The sequence below is a fragment of the Triturus cristatus genome, chromosome 4_2, assembly GCF_964204655.1.
Source record: "Triturus cristatus chromosome 4_2, aTriCri1.1, whole genome shotgun sequence".
In the NCBI taxonomy this organism is placed as follows: Eukaryota; Metazoa; Chordata; class Amphibia; order Caudata; family Salamandridae; genus Triturus; species Triturus cristatus.
In genome coordinates this window covers 467,297,335-467,321,818 of record NC_140586.1, presented here as the reverse complement: position 1 = coordinate 467,321,818, position 24,484 = coordinate 467,297,335, and the positions used below count along the sequence as shown (strand labels likewise).

The 24,484-nt window shown below is 44.5% G+C and overlaps 1 protein-coding gene across 4 annotated transcripts in view; it reads right to left on the bottom strand.

Moving 5' to 3' along the window:
- Positions 1 to 24,484, bottom strand: part of LOC146834561 (vitellogenin-1-like) — a 977,187-nt gene that overhangs the window by 913,632 nt on the left and 39,071 nt on the right. For 3 of the 4 annotated variants that reach the window (XM_085601961.1, XM_085601964.1, XM_085601963.1), the window contains exons 2-3: positions 2,130 to 2,150; positions 1,244 to 1,395 (exon numbers count right to left, since the gene is read on the bottom strand). In XM_085601961.1, coding sequence (XP_085458087.1) covers positions 1,244 to 1,395; positions 2,130 to 2,150 — 173 coding nt within the window. Of the gene's footprint in view, positions 1 to 1,243; positions 1,396 to 1,903; positions 2,151 to 24,484 lie in introns of those variants that run through there. The other variant, XM_085601962.1, reaches the window with a different exon arrangement.

The following is a 24,484-nucleotide window of genomic DNA, read 5'->3' as shown; positions in this document are numbered from 1 at the left end:
CATCAGACTCAAACAGTTAGTCACTGCAGCAAGACACATAGCAGGACACATGGTCGAGCACGTCTCCTCCGCCAGCGGGACCTTCAACTACAGCCACACCACCGAACTCTCCTGGACTGACCATCATTGTATACATCACGTCTTCACCATGCCCACCATACACTACCGCCCCTCTTGCACCTGCATCAAGGCCACCGAAGTATGTCTCGTCAACTCCCTCAGCACCACCACTCCGCCAACACTTACAGACGATGACACCACAGCGCACAACCACCACCAATTGGATCTCCAACTTCTCCGACATCCGGGCACCCTTCAAGAACGGCACTGCGTCAGTACCTTATGCCTGCAAGATGGCAGGCATAAGGGTGATGTAGTGCCACGAGGAGAGGCTGGCCCCATGCATTGCTGGAGCTGCGTCATGGTTGTGACACAACTGCAGCAACGCTTGACTTTAGCGCAGACAGATACGTCAGGATTCCAGATGTATGTGTCATTACTTGCATCATGGAGCACTGTCCAGTGAATACAGCGCATCACTGGTGTTGCAAGAAGGGGGTCGTGTTGTAAAGCTGTCTTGTCGCAGCAATGCAACACTTTTTATTAGTAAGACTCAGGAATGCGCACTATCTTATTGATGGTGCGCAGTCCTGCCCTGTAGTTTTGTCGCAGGGCAGCGCAGCAACATTGTTTGAAGCTCGGTCCAGCAGCAAAACCTGCTGAAATGAGGCCCAGAGGGTTATCTCCATTTTTAAGAATAGCTATTTTCTGGTCTTGAAACACTGCCTCTACCTGCATTTAGAGGCAGTTTTTTTGGTCCTCCTACCTTCAAGAATTCCTTTGTACATATCGCAAAGTGGAGTTAGTGGCCGCTATTGCACGGGAACGCCTCCCTTGCATGCCATTATCGCTAACAGAAGTGGCGATCTTTTCTATAGACGTTTTCGCCATAAAACTACTAACAGAGGTTAGCTTGGACATATGAAGATAAACATCTCGCAGCAAAACCGTCGGAAAAGTGCCGGTAATGCGGTGTTAACTCCATGTACATATTCCCCTATGTTTCTATCTGATTCAGAAGAAGTCTGTTGTTGCAGAAGGATTCATGATCGTGTAGAAGGATTCATGATTTTGTACATAGGTCTAGAAACAAATTCGTTATTTAGATGGATCAGCTCAGAGGGGAAAAGGCAAGATGTTCATGCTGGTGTTTTCAATTCTTATTTTTTGTACAATTTCTTACCTGCAGCAGACAGAGTTTGGGTCCAGCACTTCTAATTTCCACTTTACATTTAAATTTTACTCCAGCTCTGTTGCAGCCCTTTTCTGGAAGTCCACTGATAATTAGACCTTCATAGTTGTACACAAACGTCTCACTTGCCGTGAAATCGGGCGCTGTAAAAATAGAGGTTGATATTCTCATTCCTCAGTGTTTTCAGGCCGCAATAGTGGTAGCAAAGGGCTTTATAAAACCACACACAATACCATGGAAGTTCGAATTGTCTATCAAACAGGATCACACGAGAACTCCAGCCATCATGCACACTTCTGTCTGCGGTTCTATCTTAGGAGAGTAGAATTCATCAAAACAAAGGGGCATATTATCAAGACAGGCGATAAAATTATCGCCGCTTTAAAACGGCGATAATGGGCTTGATAATATGCTCTAGGGAATTCCGTAGAGCATATTATCAAACCCATTATCGCAGTTTTAGCGGCAGTTTTCTGCCGCTAAAGCGGCGATAATGTTATCGTCTGTCTTGATAATATGCCCCCAAGCAAGTAAATATATAACATTAGGCTTCATAAATAACCATGTCAAATATCTCTAACAATCAAGTGGTTAACAAGCAATTATCAATTGTAAATTAATATTGATTTCCCTCACAGATTTAATACTTACCATAAAATGTCCACATCAGGTATAATTTTCTCACATACGTTAAATTAGGAGTCGATTTATTTTTTTTAAGTACACAAGCTTTGTGAAAGGATTTCGCTTGGCAAATATCATCTTGAGATGTCAGAGAAGTTTTCCCACATTGTTGGTAGCGTGGCTTTACAATATCCCGCTCAGATACAAGCAGTAGTACTTGAATTTAGAACGTAATGATGGAAATGGCACCTACCGTAAATGCCTTCCTGGCTTCCTATAAGTGAAGAGAGAAGGAGAAAATACATTAATGAGCAGTATTTGTACAGTAACATCCGGTATATAGTTCCATACACGCCTAGCCAAATAGAACTACAGTACATGAGAAGGAAACTGAAGCACTGTGTGGGACATCAAAGCCCTGTTGAAAGAATTGCCATTTTCAGGCAAACGCTGTCATTGACACATGGAGTGGAGTTGGTGCACCGAAAAACCATCGTGTGTGGTACACTCCCTTTTCAGGGTAAAATATACTCTATGAACTTTAAACAAAAAAAAAGCATTGTGTATTCCTATCAGGCAACATCAGACAGGTGTAAGGCCAGCGTTTTAGCGCAATACTGAACTGCACGTGCTAAAGTAATCTATCATCAGTTGCACCTTATCATCATCGGGCCTATTTAGATTGTTGGCTGTGTTCTCAGTCCTTGAAACAGAAAGTGAAATTCAACAAGTGCACCAGAGGAGATTGATTATGGCAACAAAAGGTCAAAGGTAAAGTGTGCACTGCCTTTTGGTTTCTTTAGAAGAGTTTGTACGCCTAATAACCATATTATGCATCCTTCTACAGAATTCTGTATTTCAAAGAGGACGCATTCTACCATGCTGGAAAGTTTACTACCTGGGACTGTTGGTGATTTGCCTTGCCTTATATAGGCCTGGGCCAAAATTTCGTTCGCGGAAATTGCGATAATTTGGCATTTTCGCGTTCCGCGGAAAGCGCGAAAATGTCAAAATTTCCGCATTGCGCAGCTTAGCGATAATTTGTTTCTTGCTTGCGCTGTAAAATGATACATTCTCGCGTCCGCGCGATCGCCTTACCTGAATCCCCGCGTTCACCGACAAGTTTTCACGATCCGGTCGCGTTCTCCACGAGATGTTGTATTGTTGGTAGCCATTTGCGCTGTCTCGTGACAGTTCGCGCCCGCAGTAACGTCATGCGTCGCGCAATCACGTCTTTCTTCTCGCGATCATGCACCACGAGACAAGTGAAAACAAGATGGCCGCGCCCGCGAGCAACCGCATGGGTAGGTTGGCGAGCCGCGACCACGCAGAAAATACCGCAAACGGGCGGGAAAAAAACTTCCGCATCTTCGCGATATTTCCGCGTGTTTGCGGAGATTTTTAACATTTTCGCGATAATTTGCGAAAGTGAATTTCGCAAATTCCACCCACCCCTAGCCTTATACCACACTCTGAAAGCAAAAGATATAACTCACACTCTGAATATGGGTATGTAGGATCAGGACATCTTGGAATTAAGTAGGAATTGATTGAAGGTCAATACCAAATGGCTTAGCAGAGTTGTCCTTCAACAACCCTATTGCACCTCCAGAAGAAGACTGAAAGCGCCTAAATCTTTAGGGGCATATTCTCAAGGACCTATCACCGAGTTATCGGCACTTTATCGCAGCCAAATTCACGATAAACTTATCTCCACATTCACAAGCAGGTGCTAACAGCCGATATCACCAGTTTTCCAGCGATAGAATCCTCAAAAAACATTGCTACGGATGACCCCGGCAACCATCGCTAATGAGATGCAGAGTAGGCGTTCCTGAGCAAAAAGCCGTGACAACACCACTCCACAAAATTCTCAACGAACAGCCAGATCGGCGATATGAACAACAAACGGGCGATAAGGCGCATTAGCAGCAGGAAAATAGCACCTGCTCTGACCTGGTGTAAAGTCGGACGACAACCGGCAGCAGCCAAGGGAGCACAGCCCATAGCCAAACATGAAGAACCACAGATGCACCCGAGCAACTGAACAAGCAGCCCGGAGCCCCAATAGGGCGACAACACCCCCTGCCACCAACCACAGGACCCCCACCACCCACCCACCCTCCCTCTGGAGAAAGAGAATGCACATCAACCCCACGAAACCATGAACCAAACAAATTGCCTGAAGTTGCACAATCACAACACCTAACATACAGGTGTGGCCAGAAAATTGGAGATCATATATTCATAAAATATAATCCAAATAAAACATTTATTACTTTAAAAAAAAAAAACAATTTCGAAGAGGCACGGCGGGTCTTCTCTGGGCATTCTGTAAGTCACAGCCTGCAAGACAGAAATACAGATAAGAAGGTGTGTCATGCGCCCATCAAAGTACAGAGAGAGAGAGCAAAAGAGAGAGAGAGAGAGAGACAGACAGAGAGACGGAGAGAGACAGAGAGAGAGGAGGGGGAAAGAAAGAGAGAAGGAGAGAGAGAGGGGGTGAGGGAGAGAGGGAAAGAGAGGGAGAGGGAAAGAGAGGGAGAGAGAAAGAGAGGGAGAGAGAGAGAAAAAGAGGGAGAGAGAGAGAGTGAGAGAGGGAGAGAGAAAGAGAGGGAGAGAGAGAGAAAGAGAGGGAGGGAGAGAGAGTCCCGACACTGTGGACCCAGGCCTCACTACTCACCTGCAGCCGCTGGTGTGTCTCCAACCACGTGCCGGAACACACTGCAGTCCCCCAGGTCCCTCATCTGAATCAGTTGCCAGAGACATCATCGCTTGCCCGCCCCTGCGTACACAGGCTGCTGCACCCAAAGCCCAGCCCAGCCCCTCCCGCTGCCCAGCAGAGATTGCCCGCCCCTGCAACCAGGCCTCACTGCGCACCTTCCGCCATGGTTTGTCTCCAAGGGGGCCCACCACATGCCGGTGGGAGCTCCAAGCCCAGGGCCTGCAACCATGGCACCCTCCACATCATTCAGCCCCGCACCGCGGGCCACCAGGTCACATGCTTGATTCTGGGTCTTGATTTCGCAATGGCAGAGAACATATTAGTGCACACAGCCTCATCACAGGCTGCACACCCGCTCAGCCCTCGAGGTGTCACTAACTCTGTGAACGGCGAAGCGATGCCACGTGGCGGTAGGAAAGCACTGCCCGCTGGCTCAGGCCTACATTGAGGTCCAGCAGGGCTCACACTAATGCCATCATTCTGGATCGCCTGGACGGGGCATCATCGCAGGCTGCACACCCGCTCAGCACTTAAGGTGCCCCTAACTCAGTGCACCGAAAGACACCGTCCCATGGTGGTGTGCCTGTGCCTGCCGCAGTGTATCCAGTGCCACCAAGTCTGTGCACCGCAAGCCATGAACCCTTTATGATTGAGTCCCGTGGTGCGGACGCCATCATGTCACCCCCGGCACTGGGCAATGTGTTGTGCCCAGGCCCTAGGCCCTCAGGCAGAAATGATAACCACATGGAGACACCCAGTTACAGAGTGGAAATGGCAACCAGCACGTGCACCAGGCCCTTTTTATTGGCAGGGTTACATGTCCTGTGATGGCTGAGCTGGATGGATGTGGTGTGGGTGTAATCCAGCCGTGAACGAGTGGCTTTGGCATTCTGACAACTAGACCTGTGAGCAGCAGATCCCTACAGGGAAGACCTGGGACATGTAGCGTTGTCACCCCCCCTGTGGGCATAAGGGGAGAGGGCTGGCCTGGCGTATGCCAGTCCAGCGTAAGGGTGTGAACAATGACTACATGGCTCTGGGCATGTTTCCTTCCATATCTGGACAAGGAAGTAACTAGTGCGTGTGTCTCCATTCTAGTGTGGTAGCCACCAGACATGCAATCGGCAATGTGTCACCCTGTGACCCAAGTCCCAAAACATGAGCAACATGGACGTAAGGTGAATTCATTGACCCTACATGCATCCATACCTCCACACTTGCAAGATCGTAGACATGACACATCTGTGTGAAAATGAATGTTTAATGCACATTCAGTGGAGTGTTGCCGCTGGAGCAGTACAGTGCCAGGCAAACCCCACTTTACATTGTTAGCCCATGGAGGGCCTGCCAGAGTCCTTCAGGGAATGACAAGTACATCAGTAGAGGAGAAGTTCAGTTCGCAGTCTGATAGCTGTGTCATTGGGGACCAAACACAATATGGCAGTCCATGTCGAGGTCCAAGGTGAGTGTCGCAGAGTGCATCGGGGGACAGCAGAAGGTGATGATGCAGAAGGCAGAACCAAGCAGAACCAGGCCATATGGCGGAGATGAATGCTACCATTTCCTTCTGACCACGAGGGCAGATTCATCCGCATCTTCGTCCTCTGCTGTTTCATGTGCCTCACATGTGGGTGGTGGTGTTCTATCTCCAGCACTGTGTCGCACTGACACCTCAGGAGCCGAAGGTGGAATTTTCGCCACACTGTGTGGCACTGACAGATCAGGGGCCGGAGATCTGGATGCAGTGGTAGCAGCAGCGTGCATCAGCCCCAGGCCTTGTTGCAGCAATGCCATGAGGAGAGTCTTTATGGCACTGAGGGACCCTGCTACCTCTAACTAGTGTGCAGCCGTGGCAGCAGCTCTTTCCACCCGTGTCCACACCATGTTCTCCATGAGCCTCCGCATGAGTCCCAACTCCCAGGTGAGCTGACTGGAGCCACTCTGACTGGACAGCAGTTCTTGTCACAGGGTCAGGACTCTGGTGAGGTCAGCCATGGTTCGTTGGAGGGCATGGAGTGGACTGTCGGTGTCAATTAGGGACTGGGAGTGGTCCCTGATGGGACTTAGACACCCACGTATGGCATCTAGTTTGTCTGCCATGCAGTCGAAACCCACCTTCACCTGTTCAGCCAGCTTGTCCTGGCACCCCAACACACGGTTTTGGAAGGCCATGTGTACATCATGGGTGTCCTGGGAGGCAGCCGTGGTGGTGGGTGCTGCCTGCTGTGTGTTCTGTGCAGGGTGTGGGTTCTCCTCGTAGCAGCTGGGCTGCCCTGCTCCTGTAAGTGGGCTGCGGAGGCTGTCCACAAGCTTTTGGAGGGCATCGGAGTCGAAGGTGTGGTGGTCCTCTTCATCATCAGAGAAGAGAGGTTGGGACTGCTCTGCCGGAGGTGTTTAATTTCCCTCTGCAATGTGAAGGGGAAATGCAGTTTAACATTGTGTTCACATGTATGTTGACGCATTGTACATGTTTACATTTGGACTGAATGACAGTGTACATTGTGACTGTTTGTGGGGAGCTGCCTATATGATGCGGGACAGTGGACATTTCGACAACATACAGGATGTGTGTTTGTGTCAACACACATTTCCCTGCGATGCCATATGTGATTGGCCTGTTTCTGCACACAGGCGACACCAGTTGTGTCCTCTGTTCAGTTGTGAACGTGTTGCGGATTGTGCCACATTGTTGTCGATGTTGATGTACTCTGCATGTGATGTGTGTGTGCCGCATTTTGGGGAAGTCACCCCTGCAGCTCTGATTTGGCTACCCCTTGTCCCTTACATGCGGTGTGCCTCTGACGTCTGTGCTTATACAGTGCTGAGATGTTGCATTGGCCTCTAGGTGGGATTTGGGGGTCTGGGGCATGGTTTTTCCGCTGTGCTATGCTTACTTGTGCATGTATGCCATTGTGCCCATCTCCCCCGTCCCCCAGTCCCTGTTGAATACTCACCCTGTTGCTGTTGTGTCCGGTCATGCTGAACAGTGTCCTGGCCTCCCACTCCTGCCACCGTCTCCCCACTGATGACTGTGGACACCATTTCCTCCACCTCGTCAAGCTCCTCCTGTGGCGCAGGGCTCCCACCTCCATTCTGCATTGCTGCCTTCCGGTTGTTTGCGAGTTTCTGCTTGGTTTTGCACTTGACATCATTACAGCGTCTTTTGACCTCTTCCATTGTCTTCTTTAGCACTCCAACTGCATTCACCTTGTCCACAATGGTCTGCCATATTCCATTTTTAGTTCCCAGTGACACAGTGGAGGTGACGAACAGTAGTTGATGGTGTTCCATCACCCCTGTTATCAGGATCCTGTTTTCCTGCGGACTGAACTTCTTCTTCCTACTCTTCTTGTCCTTGCCCTTTCCCGACCCGAGGTCCCAGGCTGGTCCTCTGGGGGCTTGTGGGATTCTGGTTGTCCTCTGCACTTGCTTAGGCTACCTTCATTGTGCTTCGCTGTTGTTTGACTTTTGTATGTGTTTTTTTCCAACTTTCATAGTGCATTTTCCCGCATGTCGCGTGGGGATTGTAGGCCTATGGCTGGTTTTTGCTGATTTTCGTGTCGCGATTTGCATCATCGCTGCTTATTTCGCATTCGTGTTTCACATTTTTGCGGCGTCTCGTTGATTTTAACACGTTCATTGGACGCGTTGTTGTGGGTTTATCGCATGGTGCCCCCGTGTTGGGGTTACCACGTTACCACGGTGTTATTTTCCCGCGATAGACTGCAATGTGAAGAGTTGCGTTAAGCTACTTTTGCTGTAGTTATCACACGTTCTTGAGAATATCCCCCTTAGTGTCTTGCTCTTTCATGTTCATTGCAGGTAAGAATAATGGCAGACTCTTTAATGTGAACTCACCAACACCAAAACACAGTTAACAATTTTTGAGAAAAGATATCATGATCAGTTTCATTTAAGTCAGATTACAGAAATGTAGGGGCAGATTTACAAGCCCCTTGCGCCACTTTTGCGTCACTTTTAACATGGGAAAAATGATGCAAAAATGGCGCAAAGGGCTTGTAAATCTGCCCCGTAGTGTTGAAATATGCAGCCTTTCAATCTTTTCTGTAGGGACATATAGTTGCAAAATTAAACATGTTGCAATATATACTTCCTTTATTGTCAACACCTCATTTCAGAATACGGAAAATGCAATTCCTGTTTTTCTGTTTTTTAACCAAAGGTGCAATTATGCTTTGTGACTTCCTTCCCCCTTGTCTGACAATAAGCAGTGTGATGTCAGAGCTCAACTATTTACAATGAACCGGGTATGTAATTTCTTTATGACAGGTGACTAGAGAAAACAAAAATCCCCCATGGGAAGATAACTAAAGACGTGTTTGTATAGAGGGATTGTATTTAATTAACTGTAAAGCAAGCTTTCAGAAATGGATAGGAGGTTTGTAATTGGATGCCTCTGTTAGGTTGTGTTGTTTTATTGGGTCATATATATGTTAGTAATGACCACTATGTTGTATGGTGAATTTATCCGAAATGGTGGATGATTTTGATAATTTTCAGGGGCTTGTAAATACCATTTATATAAAGGGAAGGAAAATTTACGTTTGCTTAGAGTGAATTAGATAAATCAGTACTTAAGAAAGAGAAGATTCTAATTTAAAAATTAATAGCAAATTCCAATGACTACCTCTTTTAATGAAGTATAACAATGTTTGCTTTATACTGAATTATCTATACACAATACCGAGAATGTTTTCGTGGATTCTAAAGAGTCTAAAGCAATGAATTGTAATGAAATATGTTTTAGATGAGCCAAGAAAAGGGACAATAACATGAGATCAAAAGAAAAAAGAGTATGAATATGATTATCCTTTGCTGTCAAAGAAGAAAAAAACGGAACACAGTGAAGAAGAAATGTCTTTGAGCTTTAACATAGACTAGTGTCAAACCAGCCCAGTAGAAGATATAAGTACTGCACTGTACATATTAATTACTGTTTGACAGGCATCTATAGGGCAGTGCCTAGAACTAAAGTGCTGCTGGATTATTATTCTTTAACTTATCGTTTTTCTTTCTATTAAATAACCATGTTTTCATATAAATAAAGATGACAAAATGATGGAAGATGATTTGTATAGCAGCACAGCTTCATGATTGTAAGAAATTAAGTTACTAGTTGACGGGGGTGTAATCCGTCTCAATCAGCAAGCACAATCCTTCTCAGGGTGAAGTCACAAGCAACCCCAAATTAACCAGTGTACCACCCTCCAGGCAGAAAGCAGTCAGGCTTAACACATAGACAATGTGTAAGGTATTAGTGAAACACTTCAAACAGTAGCACATTGAAAACACACCACAAAAGGAGCCCAAAAAAGTGTTACAAAAAATAAAGTGCATATCAAGACATAAAACAAGACCAGAAAGACAAAAATCCAATTAGTAGAACTGGCGATGTTGAATCTTAAGGTTTTTAGGAAAAATAGTGCCACGAAGTGTAAAGCGCCAACTGTGGTTATCTAGTAGCTTCCCCTGGGACAAAGTCACAAGTTCAGGCTGACTATGATGGAGTGCGGGCCAGTTAAAGAGACCCAGTTAGGCACGCTAAACAAAGTACCTTAAATCCTGGTTTGCAGAGCGTTGCTTGGATCTGCGCCGGAGATTCATCACCCAGCCGATGCAATGTCGGTTCCAAGATGTGGCAAGGTTGCGATGTGAGGGCCTTGGTCCTCGTCGAGGTTGCGGTGATCAGTCAGGGCAATGTGTTGGTTCCAAAGAGCTGTAAGGCTGCGATGCTGAGTCCGGCATCATAGACGAGGCTGCCATCGATGAGGAATGCAAGGGCCTGCACCAATGATGCGTAACATAGTGGTGGTTCCGAAGGTGTTGTGAGTTGTGGCAGCGATGTAGGACTTTGCATCGGGTCCAGCCCACGCAGCAGTGGAGACGCGTTAGTTCTGCTTGAAGTTGCACTGAACAGAAGAGGAGACAAATTGGTTCTGCTGGATCTACAGAGGCTGGTAAGCACCTTAAGCCCACTTCCTAGGGACCAGGACAGAGATGGCATCACTTGGCAGGGCAGACGCACAAATGGCAGAGTCAAGGTGCAGATGTAAGTTTGTTGGACGCCTGTTAGGTCCCTGAAGTTTCATATCACAAGGCAGTCAACTAGCCCTTGAGGTCACTCAGGGTTCAAGAGATTCAGGACCAGTCCTTCTTCCCCAGGCACAGAGGGCAGAAGGCATAGGTCAGCACAGCGAAGCAGGAATCCAGAAGAGTGCAGTCCAGCAGAGTGGCAGTCCTTCAGTAGCACAGCAGTCCTTCTTCAGAATATCCACAGCTCTGAAAGTGTACTGAAGTGGTGGTGTCAGAGGTCCTTTTTTTACCTTGGTGCCCTGGTTCTGGAAGGTGGGAGAAGTTTATAGACAGTGTCTTTGAATTGCATGTAATTCCCTACCTCCCCAGCCTTGGCTCCAAGCTAGCAGAATTGGCAATGCAGGGTTGTTAGGCCCTTTCTGTAGAGACAGGACCCAGCCTATGTAAGTTTAAGTGAGACTGTGCCCAGCTGCTGCCTTCCATCTAGCCAATGATGGCCCATCCAGTCACACCTAAGCTCCCATTGTGTGTGGTTATTCAAGAGGAATACGCAAAGCCTTACTGTCGGCTACACCCAGTAATGTGACCCAGGTTAGCAGCAGGGAGCAAATGGCTAATGCCAACTTTCTAAAAGTTACATTTATAAAATTAGACTCTGAAATCCAATGTAACCATAAATAAGGATATTAAATTATGATTCCAGAGACACCTAACATGATCTGGTCATCTCTTCCCATTTGGAAATTACACGTATAAAATGTAATAAGGCAATTCCAATGTTATCCTGTGGGAGAAATAGGCTAGTAGTGTAAAAGGAACAAGGGTTTTTCACTACTAGGACATGTAAAACTTGAAAGTCCACATCATACTTTTATATACATTGCACCGTGACTTATGGGCTGTCCAAGGCCTTCCGTAGGGGTAACTTATATGTATTAGAAAGGAAGGTTTGGGCATGGCAAAAGATTTATTATGTCAGGTCGAAATGGCAGTTTAAAACTGCACATGCAGACTCTGCAAAGGCAGACCAGAGACATGTTTAAAGGGCTACTTAAGTGGATGGCATAATCAATGCTGTAGGCTCACTGCTAGCATTTAATTTAGAGGCCCTGAGTACGTATAGTAACAGATTTCAAGGGACTTATAAGTGAATTAAATATGCCAATCGGGGAAAAGATTATATTAACATGTTTAAAGGAGAGAGTGCATGCACTTCAGCACTTACTGGCTGTGGTAAATTGCTCAGCGACATAAGACCAACAAAAACAAATTCAGCAAAAAACAGGAGGAGGAAGGCAAAATGTTTGGAAGTGACCCTGCATAGAGGGCTAAGTCCAACAATTACACTTTTACATAATATGCCTGTATAATTATTCAACTATGCATAATGAACTTTTTCAGCATTTCATTCGAGATTATTTTACTTTATTGGTGGCCTCTCACTAGACAAAGTATAATTAAAAATGAACAACTTAGAAAATGTACAATGGAGGATTACAATTTATACATTACCCCAGAAAAGTTTCATGCATGTTTCCATATTGCCACACCAGATAACATTGCACCCAGGGAACTGCAAAGCCAGATTCCACACTGCCCAACCGAATCCATATCGCCAAACTAGTTTTACATTGCCTTCAGAAATTGCTCTTGAAATTTATTATATAGTGCTATGTCAGATTCCTTATTACCATGTAAGATTCAAATTCCCATGTATATGTCAGATTCTTAATTGCTACAGGCCATTGTCATGCCATTCACACAATTATGCACCCGAGTACACACCTCCATACTAGCATCTATATAGTCCATAAAGTAATGTTAGAGTTTTAACACAACATATTATATTTACAGTGCCCCTAAGAAATTGTCCTTAGTGCTATGCCAGTTTCAAATTAGCCCTCCTTGCTTATTGTTGTCCAAGTTTTACATTATTCCTGTCATGTTGATTTCTACATACACCAGGACCATCACAATTCCTGTTCCCGGATTGCCGTGCCAGGTTCTACATTGTTCCCCTAAATTTACCATTCCAATTTCACATTCGGTGAGCTAGTCACAAATCGCAATTGTGCTTCTTACATTGCCCCACAAGTATATTTTGAAGTTGATGGCTAGTTTTACAATGACTACAGAAGAATAGCATGGAAAGTGCCAGTGTTTATTATGTAGTTTCTCATTATCAGAGTAAAACATTAATTTCAATAACAGTTGAACATTTGCAATAAACACAATGCCATAACACAGTCACATCACAACAGGTCAATTTTGCCTCCTGGAAACTTCTACAGCGTTTTCAATTTGACTGTGCCATGTTCCACAATGCTACACTATTTTCAAATTGTCTTCCAGAACTTACCGTCAGTTCCCCACATACCAGCTTCACATTGGTTACACAGGTTTCTGTAAATCGGTATGCCCTTTTCACAATGCCTTGCTTGTTTTCACAATGGCACAACAATTTTGAAATAAATACTTAGTCACACATTGCTACGACAGTCTACATATTGCTCCCGATCATCCACATCCAAGCCATTTCTTATACTATGCAGTAAAATATTGCCATGCCATTTTCTCCATAGTACCATGCTAGCTTCACTTTGGTTTAAAAACACAGTTGTTTCCAAATGTCCATGTCAGACTCACATTCCAGCTATGAAATATGTATTGCTTTTATAGTTTCTATTTTTCTCCTAAACAATTGCCAGGACAGTTTCCTCATTGCCCTATTAATCTCAAGTTCCCATTTTCAACACTGCCTCCAGATAAGTCAGCATTGGCATAGCAGCCTTACCATTGCTATGCCACCTTCTGCCTCACAATGCTGGTTTCACATTGCCCCAGTTAGACATGCATTGTCAGGGTTGCTTCTCTATTCCCAAGGAGATTTGCCATATGAGCATTCCCTTGCCTGATGGACACTAGACAGAATGAACAAAAATGGCACTTTTATCCTGTGTTTATTTGTTGTTTGTTTTAGAAAAGAGAGCACTGGATTCCATAAAATAGTTGCATTGTTTTTGATGTGGTTTCTGTGAAAATTCATTCAGGTACAGAGCACCACCATCGTATTTTTTTGATTTTGAGAATGTTATAGTGTAGTTCAATCTCATTTTAAAACTACATCTTTTGGCATGGACATTACACAAATGTATTTTCGGTCACTAACATTTTCGGAAACAGACGCTTACACCCTTTGAGATATTGACAATTTTTTATTCCATTAAAGAGGTATTATGAGTAGAAATATTTAGGATGTAGATAATCCATCAATACCAAATTCTTAATACTGAATTTTACCGATTCAGTATTAAGAAATCTGTATTTCTTATGTTGCTAATGAATCAGTAAAAAATACAGATTCCTTAATATTCCTTATTACCGAATCGTTAATACCGATTCGGTAATAAGGAATACCTACCCATTCATTCCTATGGGCTTGGAGGCCCATAGGAATGAATGTAAAGCCATTCTGTATTAGGGATTCGGTAATACCGGGAGGTATTTCAAGGGTGCCAGGGTGTCCAAAGGACACCCTCTTGCACCCCTGAAATGTGCCTGTGTGCACATGTGGCACACATACATGCCCTAAGGGCAAGGATGTGTGCCACATGGCACTTAAAAAAAATTCAAAAGTGAATTTTTAAAGGAATTTGTTAATTATCACCAACTTGAAGTTGGTGGTAATTAACGAATTATTAAAGCACATCAGCACTCTTTTATGTGCTTTCTACATTGCTTTTACCGATTCGGTAAATACCGAATCGGTAAATACAGATTCGGTAAATACCAAATCAGTAAATACCGATTTGGTATTTACCGAATCATCACCTACATTAGGAATGGCTAAATACCGATCGGTAACCCTGAAATGTACCGAATTTCGGGGTTACCGACCGGTATTTAGCCACCTACATCGGGCCCTTAGTTATTTCGGAGTCATAAAAAATACCAAACAGAACCTCACAGTGAAGCAAAAAAGGGTTTCATATGGCAGTTAGAAATTGCATCCTGAGATAAAATCAGTGGCATTTTTAGGAGAATCAAGCTCAGAGAATTTTCTTCCCCTACACATTTTGGTGGTTGTCCAATACCCATGCTTATTTGTGGAGATAGCATTCTTTTGATGGATATTAACTAATTATGGAGGACTTCAGATGCAAATTACTGTGTTGCAGAATTTCATAGAGTCCCACAAATGAGAAGTAAATCTTCAAAAAACGAAAGTAATATTTTTGGTGTCAGCTGCAGACATTACACAGTCAAATGGGTAAATGGCTCCAGAGAAACTTTTGTTGTAAAGCCTTATACTTTTTAGGAGTAATATTTCAACGCAAAGCAACAAAGTGGCTACACATTGTTACCCAATTTGCTAAGGCAACTTTAATTTGGATGGGTTTTTGCAAATGTTCTCAGGAACGGATCGATAAATGATTCAGCTCTACTAAATGTCTATATAGCAAAGCCTCTTCGGTTATTTTATGCAGGTTGTAATGTGTCAATTTGAATTTGCTAAACCATCGTGAAACCATTGGAGGGAAACTATGGAGGTTCCAGTTATTTCTTAAAAAAAGTTGTTCAGTAGGCAATTCTAATGGGTCCAGGTTTGGTTGTCTTGAGTTTTCTTGGTCATGCTTTGATCATTTGTAATTCACACATCCTTTCTACCACACATTGGAAAGCTCCAGTTGCAGTAGGATATAGAACAACCTGCCTAATTAATTTTAAATATGCAGGTAGTTGACCATATCCCTGGGTTTGCATTCCTAATGCCCTGACACCAATTCTGTGACACTGGCTAAACACATATATTTTGGATGTTTTTGAATATCAGTAATCTATGCTTTAGAAATCATATAAAACTTAACCATCATCTGGTGAGTAGCTGAATCAAATATTGTATCTGCAACTACCTGTAGGTGAAAGGCCAACACAATCAATTCTGAATATCTAGTTTGTTTTAATCACAAATATATTACCCTGTTCCAGACACAAAGCCAAATTCCACTCAGCCCCTCAATCCCTAAACAATGTTACACATATCGACCACTGGTTAAAAAAAGGTTTCATTATTCTGTTAGTTCTATGAAAGGGATTGGCTGAAAAGCCTACTGTTTACCACTTTTTTTAAAATCTTGTATTATTTGCTAAAAAACAAGAGCACATTCGAACAGTAGAAGTCGGAAGTCTTTGTTAAATATTACATTATATAGCACTGTAATCTGTTTTGTGTTGATTCTGATGTTAATCACCTGAATATAATATTACATGCAGATCCACCCACCATTCAGTTGACCATGCTTGAAAGTCCAGGTATAAAACATAAAGCATTAGGAAATATCTCATTCTGTGCATAAAATTTGTATTTCAGACCCAGATTCACAAAGATAACTTACACTTTTGAGTAATGTAATCCCTTCGCTGCTAGGCCTTTTCCCCTCCTGTGCTAAGCCTTTTTTGGGCTATTTGGGGTAGTGCGCGCTTAGGCCCCTGTAACTTTTTGACCACATTAGGTATCCATGCCAAATTTGCGTCCTTTTCTTCCAACATCATGCGGATTCTAAAGGTACCCAGGGTTTGTGGATTCTCCTAGAGGGTTCCCAGAAATTAGTCAAAATACATCAACATTTTGTTTTTTTTGTGAAAAATGGGGAAAAGTGGCTGCAAATGAAAGCGTCTGGGTTTTTCTCTGCAAATGATATCAAAAAAGGGTTTGTGGAGGTGAAATCACCATTTCTCCAGCTTTTAGGGAATGACAGATTTTTGTCATAAATCCAACTTTTTTTTACACAGTTTTGACATTTTTCTGGGACATACCCTATTTTTGCAATGTATTGTGCTTTCAACCTCCTTCCAGATAATGGTAGAAATGGGTAGAAAAAGTAATAATGGATCTTGGAAAGCTATACATTTTTGAAAAGTAGACAAAATTATGAATTCAGAAATGGGTCATTTGTGTAGATCCATCAAGGTTTCTTTATAGAAACTAACAGTTAAATATAGGAAAAATTAAAAATTAGTTGAAAAAAGCAGCCTTTTGTGTCAAAGTTTTCACCTGTAACTTCTTCTAATTATGATATCTCTTAGAAAGCAATGTACCGTTACATCCGCTGGACCTTCCTGGTTGTGGGGATATATAGGACTTGTAGGTTCACCAAGAGCCCAACGAACCCAGAGTAAAAAACTGAGCAGCATTTTGTAATGTTTTTTTTTTTAGTTCCGGGTATATAGCAATTATAGTGTGAAAATGTATACATAGAAAAATTGGTATGAAAGACATCTATGTATTTCTGAAATGGGAACAAATTACAGAGTTTAGAAACAGTGCATATTTGCACATTTTCGAAATTGGGAATACTCATACTTGCATGACAATTATTGGTCATTTTTCAAAGTGACTTTTTTTTTTGCACAATGTCTTTCATTTGGAAGGGAGAAATGCATCAAAAATCAATAGGTAATAATTAACAGTTGCTTTACAAATCTGAACTACCCTAAGTCTCCCGATAAAAATGGTACCTCACTTGTGTGGGTAGGCATAGTGCCCACGACAGGAAGTGGCTCAAAACCTAAGGTGAACACACCACATTTTCACACTGAAAATTTACACATTTTTTGCGAAGAGTCTAGCTGTAGTTTTTGAACCCTAGCTCTGCCGGTACCTAGGGAAACCTAGCAAACCTATACATTTGTGAAAACTAGACACCCAGGGAAATCCAGGATGGGGTGACTTGAGTGCCTCCCACCATGGTCTGTTCCCAGAATCCCTTGCAAACGTAAAAAATTGACAAAAAAACCACATTTTCCCCACATTTCTGTGATGGAAAGTTCTGGAATCTGCGTGGATCCACAAATTTCCACCCACCCCGTGTTCCCCAAAGTCCTAAGAGAAAAATGTTACCTCACTTGTGCAGGTCGACCTAGTGCCCGCGACAGGAAACGGCGCAAAACGCAACGTGGTCACACCTCAATTTTGCAGTGAAAAATGACCCTTTTTTGGCAAAGTCACTAGCTGTAGTTTTGGAACCCTAGCCCTGCCGGCACCTAGGGAAACCTAGCAAACCTATACATTTTTGAAACCTAGACACCCAGGGGAATCCAGTATGGGGTGACTTGAGTGCCTCCCACCAAGGTCTGTTACCCAGAATCCCTTGCAAACGTAAAAAATTGACAAAAAAACACATTTTCCCCACATTTCTGTGATGGAAAGTTCCGGAATCTGCGTGGATCCACAAATTTCCACCCACCCCACGTTCCCCAAAGTCGTACAAGAAAAATGGTACATCACTTGTGCGGGTGGGCCTAGTGCCCGCGACAGGAAACGGCGCAAAACGCAACGTGGTCACACCTCAATTTTGCAGTGAAAAATGACCCTTTTTTGGCAAAGTGACTAGCTGTAGTTTTTTAACCCAAGCCCTGCCGGCACCTAGGGAAACCTAGCAAACCTATACATTTTTTAAAACTAGACACCCAGGGGAATCCAGGATGGGGTGACTTGAGTGCCTCCCACCATGGTCTGTTACCCAGAATCCCTTGCAAACGTAAAAAATTGACAAAAAAAACACATTTTCCCCACATTTCTGTGATGGAAAGTTCTGGAATCTGCGTGGATCCACAAATTTCCACCCACCCCGCGTTCCCCAAAGTCCTACGGGAAAAATGGTACCTCACTTGTGCGGGTCGGCCTAGTGCCCGCGACAGGAAACTGCGCAAAACGCAACGTGGTCACACCTCAATTATGCAGTGAAAAATGACCCTTTTTTGGCAAAGTGACTAGCTGTAGTTTTTGAACCCTAGCCCTGCCGGCACCTAGGAAAACCTAGCAAACCTATACATTTTTGAAAACTAGGCACCCAGGGGAATCCAGGATTGGGTGACCTGAGTGCCTACCACCATGGTCTGTTACCCAGAATCCCTTGCAAACGTAAAAAAATTGACAAAAAAAACACATTTTACCCACATTTCTGTGATGGAAAGTTCTGAAATCTGCATGGATCCACAAATTTCCACCAACCCCGCGTTCTCTAAAGTCCTACGAGAAAAATGGTACCTAACTTGTGCGGGTCAGCCTAGTGCCCGCGACAGGAAACGACGCAAAACGCAACGTGGTCACACCTCAATTTTGCAGTGAAAAATGACCCTTTTTTGGCAAAGTGACTAGCTGTAGTTTTTGAACCCTAGCCCTGCCGGCACGTAGGGAAACCTAGCAAACCTATACATTTTTGAAAACTAGACACCCAGGGGAATCCAGGATGGGGTGACTTGAGTGCCTCCCACCATGGTCTGTTACCCAGAATCCCTTGCAAACGTAAAAAATTGACAAAAAAACACATTTTTCCCACATTTCTGTGATGGAAAGTTCCGGAATCTGCGTGGATCCACAAATTTCCACCCACCCCACGTTCCCCAAAGTCGTACGAGAAAAATGGTACATCACTTGTGCGGGTGGGCCTAGTGCCCGCGACAGGAAACGGCGCAAAACGCAACGTGGTCACACCTCAATTTTGCAGTGAAAAATGACCCTTTTTTGGCAAAGTGACTAGCTGTAGTTTTTTAACCCAAGCCCTGCCGGCACCTAGGGAAACCTAGCAAACCTATACATTTTTTAAAACTAGACACCCAGGGGAATCCAGGATGGGGTGACTTGAGTGCCTTCCACCATGGTCTGTTACCCAGAATCCCTTGCAAACATAAAAAATTGACAAAAAAAACAAATTTTCCCCACATTTCTGTGATGGAAAGTTCTGGAATCTGCGTGGATCCACAAATTTCCACCCACCCCGCATTCCCCAAAGTCCTACGGGAAAAATGGTACCTCACTTGTGCGGGTCGGCCTAGTGCCCGCGACAGGAAACGGCGCAAAACGCAACGTGGTCACACCTCAATTATGCAGTGAAAAATGACCCTTTTTTGGCAAAGTGACTAGCTGTAGTTTTTGAACCCTAGCCCTGCCGGCACCTAGGAAAACCTAGCAAACCTATACATTTTTGAAAACTAGACTCCCAGGGGAATCCAGGATGGGGTGACTTGAGTGCCTCCCACCACGGTCTGTTACCCAGAATCCCTTGCAAACGTAAAAAATTGACAAAAAAAACACATTTTCCCCACATTTCTGTGATGGAAAGTTCTGGAATCTGCATGGATCCACAAATTTCCACCCACCCCACGTTCCCCAAAGTCCTATGAGAAAAATGGTACCTCACTTGTGCGGGTCGGCCTAGTGCCCGCGACAGGAAACGGCGCAAAACGCAACGTGATCACACCTCACTTTTGCAGTGAAAAATGACCCTTTTTTTGCAAAGTGACTAGCTGTAGTTTTTTAACCCTAGCCCTGCCGGCACCTAGGGAATCCTAGCAAACCTATACATTTTTTAAAACTAGACACCCAGGGGAATCCAGGATGGGGTGACTTGAGTGCCTCCCACCATGGTCTGTTACCCAGAATCCCTTTCAAACGTAAATAATTGACAAAAAAAACACATTTTCCCAACATTTCTGTGATGGAAAGTTCCGGAATCTGCGTGGATCCACAAATTTCCACCCACCCCACGTTCGCCAAAGTCGTACGAGAAAAATGGTACCTCACTTGTGTGGGTGGGCCTAGTGCCCGCGACAGGAAATGGTGCAAAACGCAACGTGGTCACACCTCAATTTTGCAGTGAAAAATGACCCTTTTTTGGCAAAGTGACTAGCTGTAGTTTTTTAACCCTAGCCCTGCCGGCACCTAGGGAAACCTAGGAAACCTATACATTTTTGAAACTAGACACCCTGGGGAATCCAGGATGGGGTGACTTGAGTGCCTCCCACCATGGTCTGTTACCCAGAATCCCTTGCAAACGTAAACAATTGACAAAAAAACACATTTTCCCCACATTTCTGTCATGGAAAGTTCCGGAATCTGCGTGGATCTACGAATTTCCACCCACCCCGCGTTCCCCAAAGTACTACGAGAAAAATGGTACCTCACTTGTGCGGGTCGGCCTAGTGAACGCGACAGGAAACGGCGCAAAACGCAACGTGGTCACACCTCAATTTTGCAGTGAAAAATGACCCTTTTTTGGCAAACTGACTAGCTGTAGTTTTTTAACCCTAGCCCTGCTGGCACCTAGGGAAACCTAGCAAACCTATACATTTTTGAAAACTAGACACCCAGGGGAATCTAGGATGGGGTGATTTGAGTGCCTCCCACCATGGTCTGTTACCCAGAATCCCTTGCAAACATAAAAAAATGACAAAAAAAACAAATTTTCTCCACATTTCTGTGATGGAAAGTTCTGGACTCTGCATGGATCCACAAATTTCCACTCACCCCGCGTTCCCCAAAGTCCTACGAGAAAATTGGTACCTCACTTGTGCGGGTCGGCCTAGTGCCCGCGACAGGAAACGGCGCAAAACGCAACATGGTCACACCTCAATTTTGTAGTGAAAAATGACCCTTTTTTGGCAAAGTGACTAGCTGTAGTTTTTTAACCCTAGCCCTGCCGGCACCTACGGAAACCTAGCAAACCTATACATTTTTTAAAACTAGACACCAAGGGGAATCCAGGATGGGGTGACTTGAGTGCCTCCCACCATGGTCTGTTACCCAGAATCCCTTGCAAACATCAAAAATTGACAAAAAAAACACATTTTCCCAACATTTCTGTGATGGAAAGTTCCGGAATCTGCGTGGATCCACAAATTTCCACCCACCCCACGTTCCCCAAAGTCGTACGAGAAAAATGGTGCCTCACTAGTGCGGGTGGGCCTAGTGCCCGCGACAGGAAACGGCGCAAAACGCAACGTGGTCACACCTCAATTTTGCAGCGAAAAATGACCCTTTTTTGGCAAACTGACTAGCTGTAGTTTTTGAACCCTAGCCCTGCCGGCACCTAGGGAAACCTAGCAAACCTATACATTTTTGAAAACTAGACACCCAGGGGAATCCAGGATGGGGTGACTTGAGTGCCTCCCACCATAGTCTGTTACCCACAATCCCTTGCAAACATAAACAATTGACAAAAAAACACATTTTCCCCACATTTCTGTGATGGAAAGTTCCGGAATCTGCGTGGATCCACAAATTTCCACCCACCCCGCGTTCCCCAAAGTCCTACGAGAAAAATGGTACCTCACTTGTGCGGGTCAGCCTAGTGCCCGCAACAGGAAACGGCGCAAAACGCAACGTGGTCACACGTCAATTTTGCCGTGAAAAATGACCCTTTTTTGGCAAACTGACTAGCTGTAGTTTTTTAACCCTAGCCCTGCCGGCACCTAGGGAAACCTAGCAAACTATACATTTTTGAAAACTAGACACCCAGGGGAATCCAGGATGGGGTGACTTGAGTGCCTCCCACCATGGTCTGTTACCCAGAATCCCTTGCAAACGTAAAAAATTGACAAAAAAAACACATTTTCCCCACATTTCTGTGATGGAAAGTTCTGGAATCTGCATGGATCCACAAATTTCCACCCACCCCGCGTTCCCCAAAGTTCTACAAAAAAAATGGTACCTCACTTGTGCGAGTCGGCCTAGTGCCCGCGACAGGAAACGGTGCAAAACGCAACGTGGTCACACCTCAATTTTGCATTGAAAAATGACCCTTTTTTGGCAAAGAGACTAGCTGTAGTTTCTGAACCCTAGTTCTGCCGGCACATAGGGAAACCTACCAAACCCATGCATTTCTGAAAACTAGACACCCGGCGACTTCCAGGGAGGTATGGCTTGCATGGATCCCCCAACGTTTCCTTACCCAGAATCCCCTGCAAACCTTAATTTTAGCTGAAAAATCACTTTTTCACACATTTTGGTGTGGGAAAGTTGTGGCATCACCGGGCTCACACAAATTTACCACCACCCAGCGTTCCCCCAGGTCTCCAGGTAGAAATGGTGCCTCACTTGTGTGCGAGGCCCAAGTACTCGCGGCAGGCAAGGGCCCAAAACGTTGTGAGGCGACATCAAAATGGCCTATCGCAAAACCACCTGGTTTTGCAAGGGGGGTCCCTTGGGTTTTTGGCCCGGTGCTCGGCGGCCATCTAGGGAAACCTACCAAACCCATGCATTTCTGAAAACTAGACACCCGGCGGCTTCCAGGGAGGTATGGCTTGCATGGATCCCCCAACGTTTCCTTACCCAAAATCCCCTGCAAACCTCAATTGTGATTCCCTAAATGCATTCGCAAAATAGATAGTCGCAAAAATTGCAATTCCTTATTTTGCGAATGCCTTTTGGGATGATACATTCCAAAAGGCTTTTTACCTTTAACTAACGGGCCGTTTCTGCGAATTGGCTGGTTTGCGACCGGTAAAAGGATTGATAAATCTAGCCATATGTTACTACACAGGGTATCTTACTGAAGATCTTAAAGTTGATATATATTTTTATTAGATGTACTTTTCATTTATCAGATCTTCGCTTATGTTTATCAATCATATGTAAAGCGCTCTGATACCCTTGGGTCATGTTGGTGCTTTATAAAAAGCAAAAAATACGAATACATTTTAAACATATATAACATTAAGTTATGTAAGAGACATCACTTGATGGAAAACTGAGATCAAAATCTTTACTAAGATATAGAGAGATATCATCTCCTTTCCTAGTGACCCATACCAGTAGTAACCAGCCTAATTGGAGTTATGTTTAATGGAAATATGGCAGCTTAGGATTCTGTCACTCAGAGATTTCACCTCATTTAGTCAGGAAAAATGTCTGAGAGAAATACCAGGGGCATACATGCTAATATACCTGCAACTGTATGACCTAGAAATGCATAAAGCAACATTATTTGTCATGAGGAAAGAGCAAACATCATGTTGGACGATCACTCCCCAAGGAGCTAGTGGCTTGGGTGGTGATTGGCAATTTTAGTCGTCAGCATGTTAGACATGTGAGAGCATGCCTGGGCTGGGTGGAAGTGGTTGGCAAAGTTGCTGATGCGACATGCCTAACCCTGCACCCCTTTGCTAATGATTAGCCAGTAACTACCACAAGATTCTTTGTCCCCGGTTACTAGACACAGTTAGTCTTGGTCAGTTGGGCTATCTGCTTGGGCCTGTGGCTTTGTTGAGCCAGTGCCACTGAACTTTGCTAAACCTTTTGCCGCTTTCAAAAAAGGGGAGAGATAGAGGAAAAAGAAAATAAGAGGGCTTGTCTTCCAAAGAAAAACATGCTAATCATAGAGAGCCATGCTGTTAGAAGAAGGGTTTTTTCTTTTCAATTTCATGTTTGTTGGACAACGATGTGTTTTTTTCCTTGGATAACCCATACCCACCATGGTTATCCCTTGGTGGCATGCTTCATCATCGGCAGCACTAGAAGTGATCACCTTTATTGTGTGAAATATATCGCATTTCTCCACATAGGTAAAAATTGACTATATTGTGGGACACGCAAATATGTGCTCATGAACATTTTGCTCACCACGCTACATGCACTTGCCAGTCGACACAACTCAGTCAGCCTTCCTTGGACTCTCTTGTATTCCTGGAGGAGTAGTCTGGTTAACTAGTCTGCCACCGGTGACAGACACAGAATGGTGTCTGTATCTGAGAGTGCCTAACAGCACTTGCGGCACCTGGCGTTTGGGTACTATCTCTGACACTGATGCTTGAATCTGGCCACGATGACGGGGACTGTGTATGCACCGGAATGCACTAATGGTGCCTAAAGGAAGGGGCAGGCGTCCACCCTTTAACATTCCTTAGCCTGATGCTGCAGCCTCAGCTTAGCAGCCATGCAGCCCTGAAGACCCTGCACTGAGCCTGGGGGGAGAAGCTGTAGGGTGGCACAGGCACAAGCATTAGAAGCATCCCCTCACCAGGACATCAGGATCAAAGAGACAAATCAA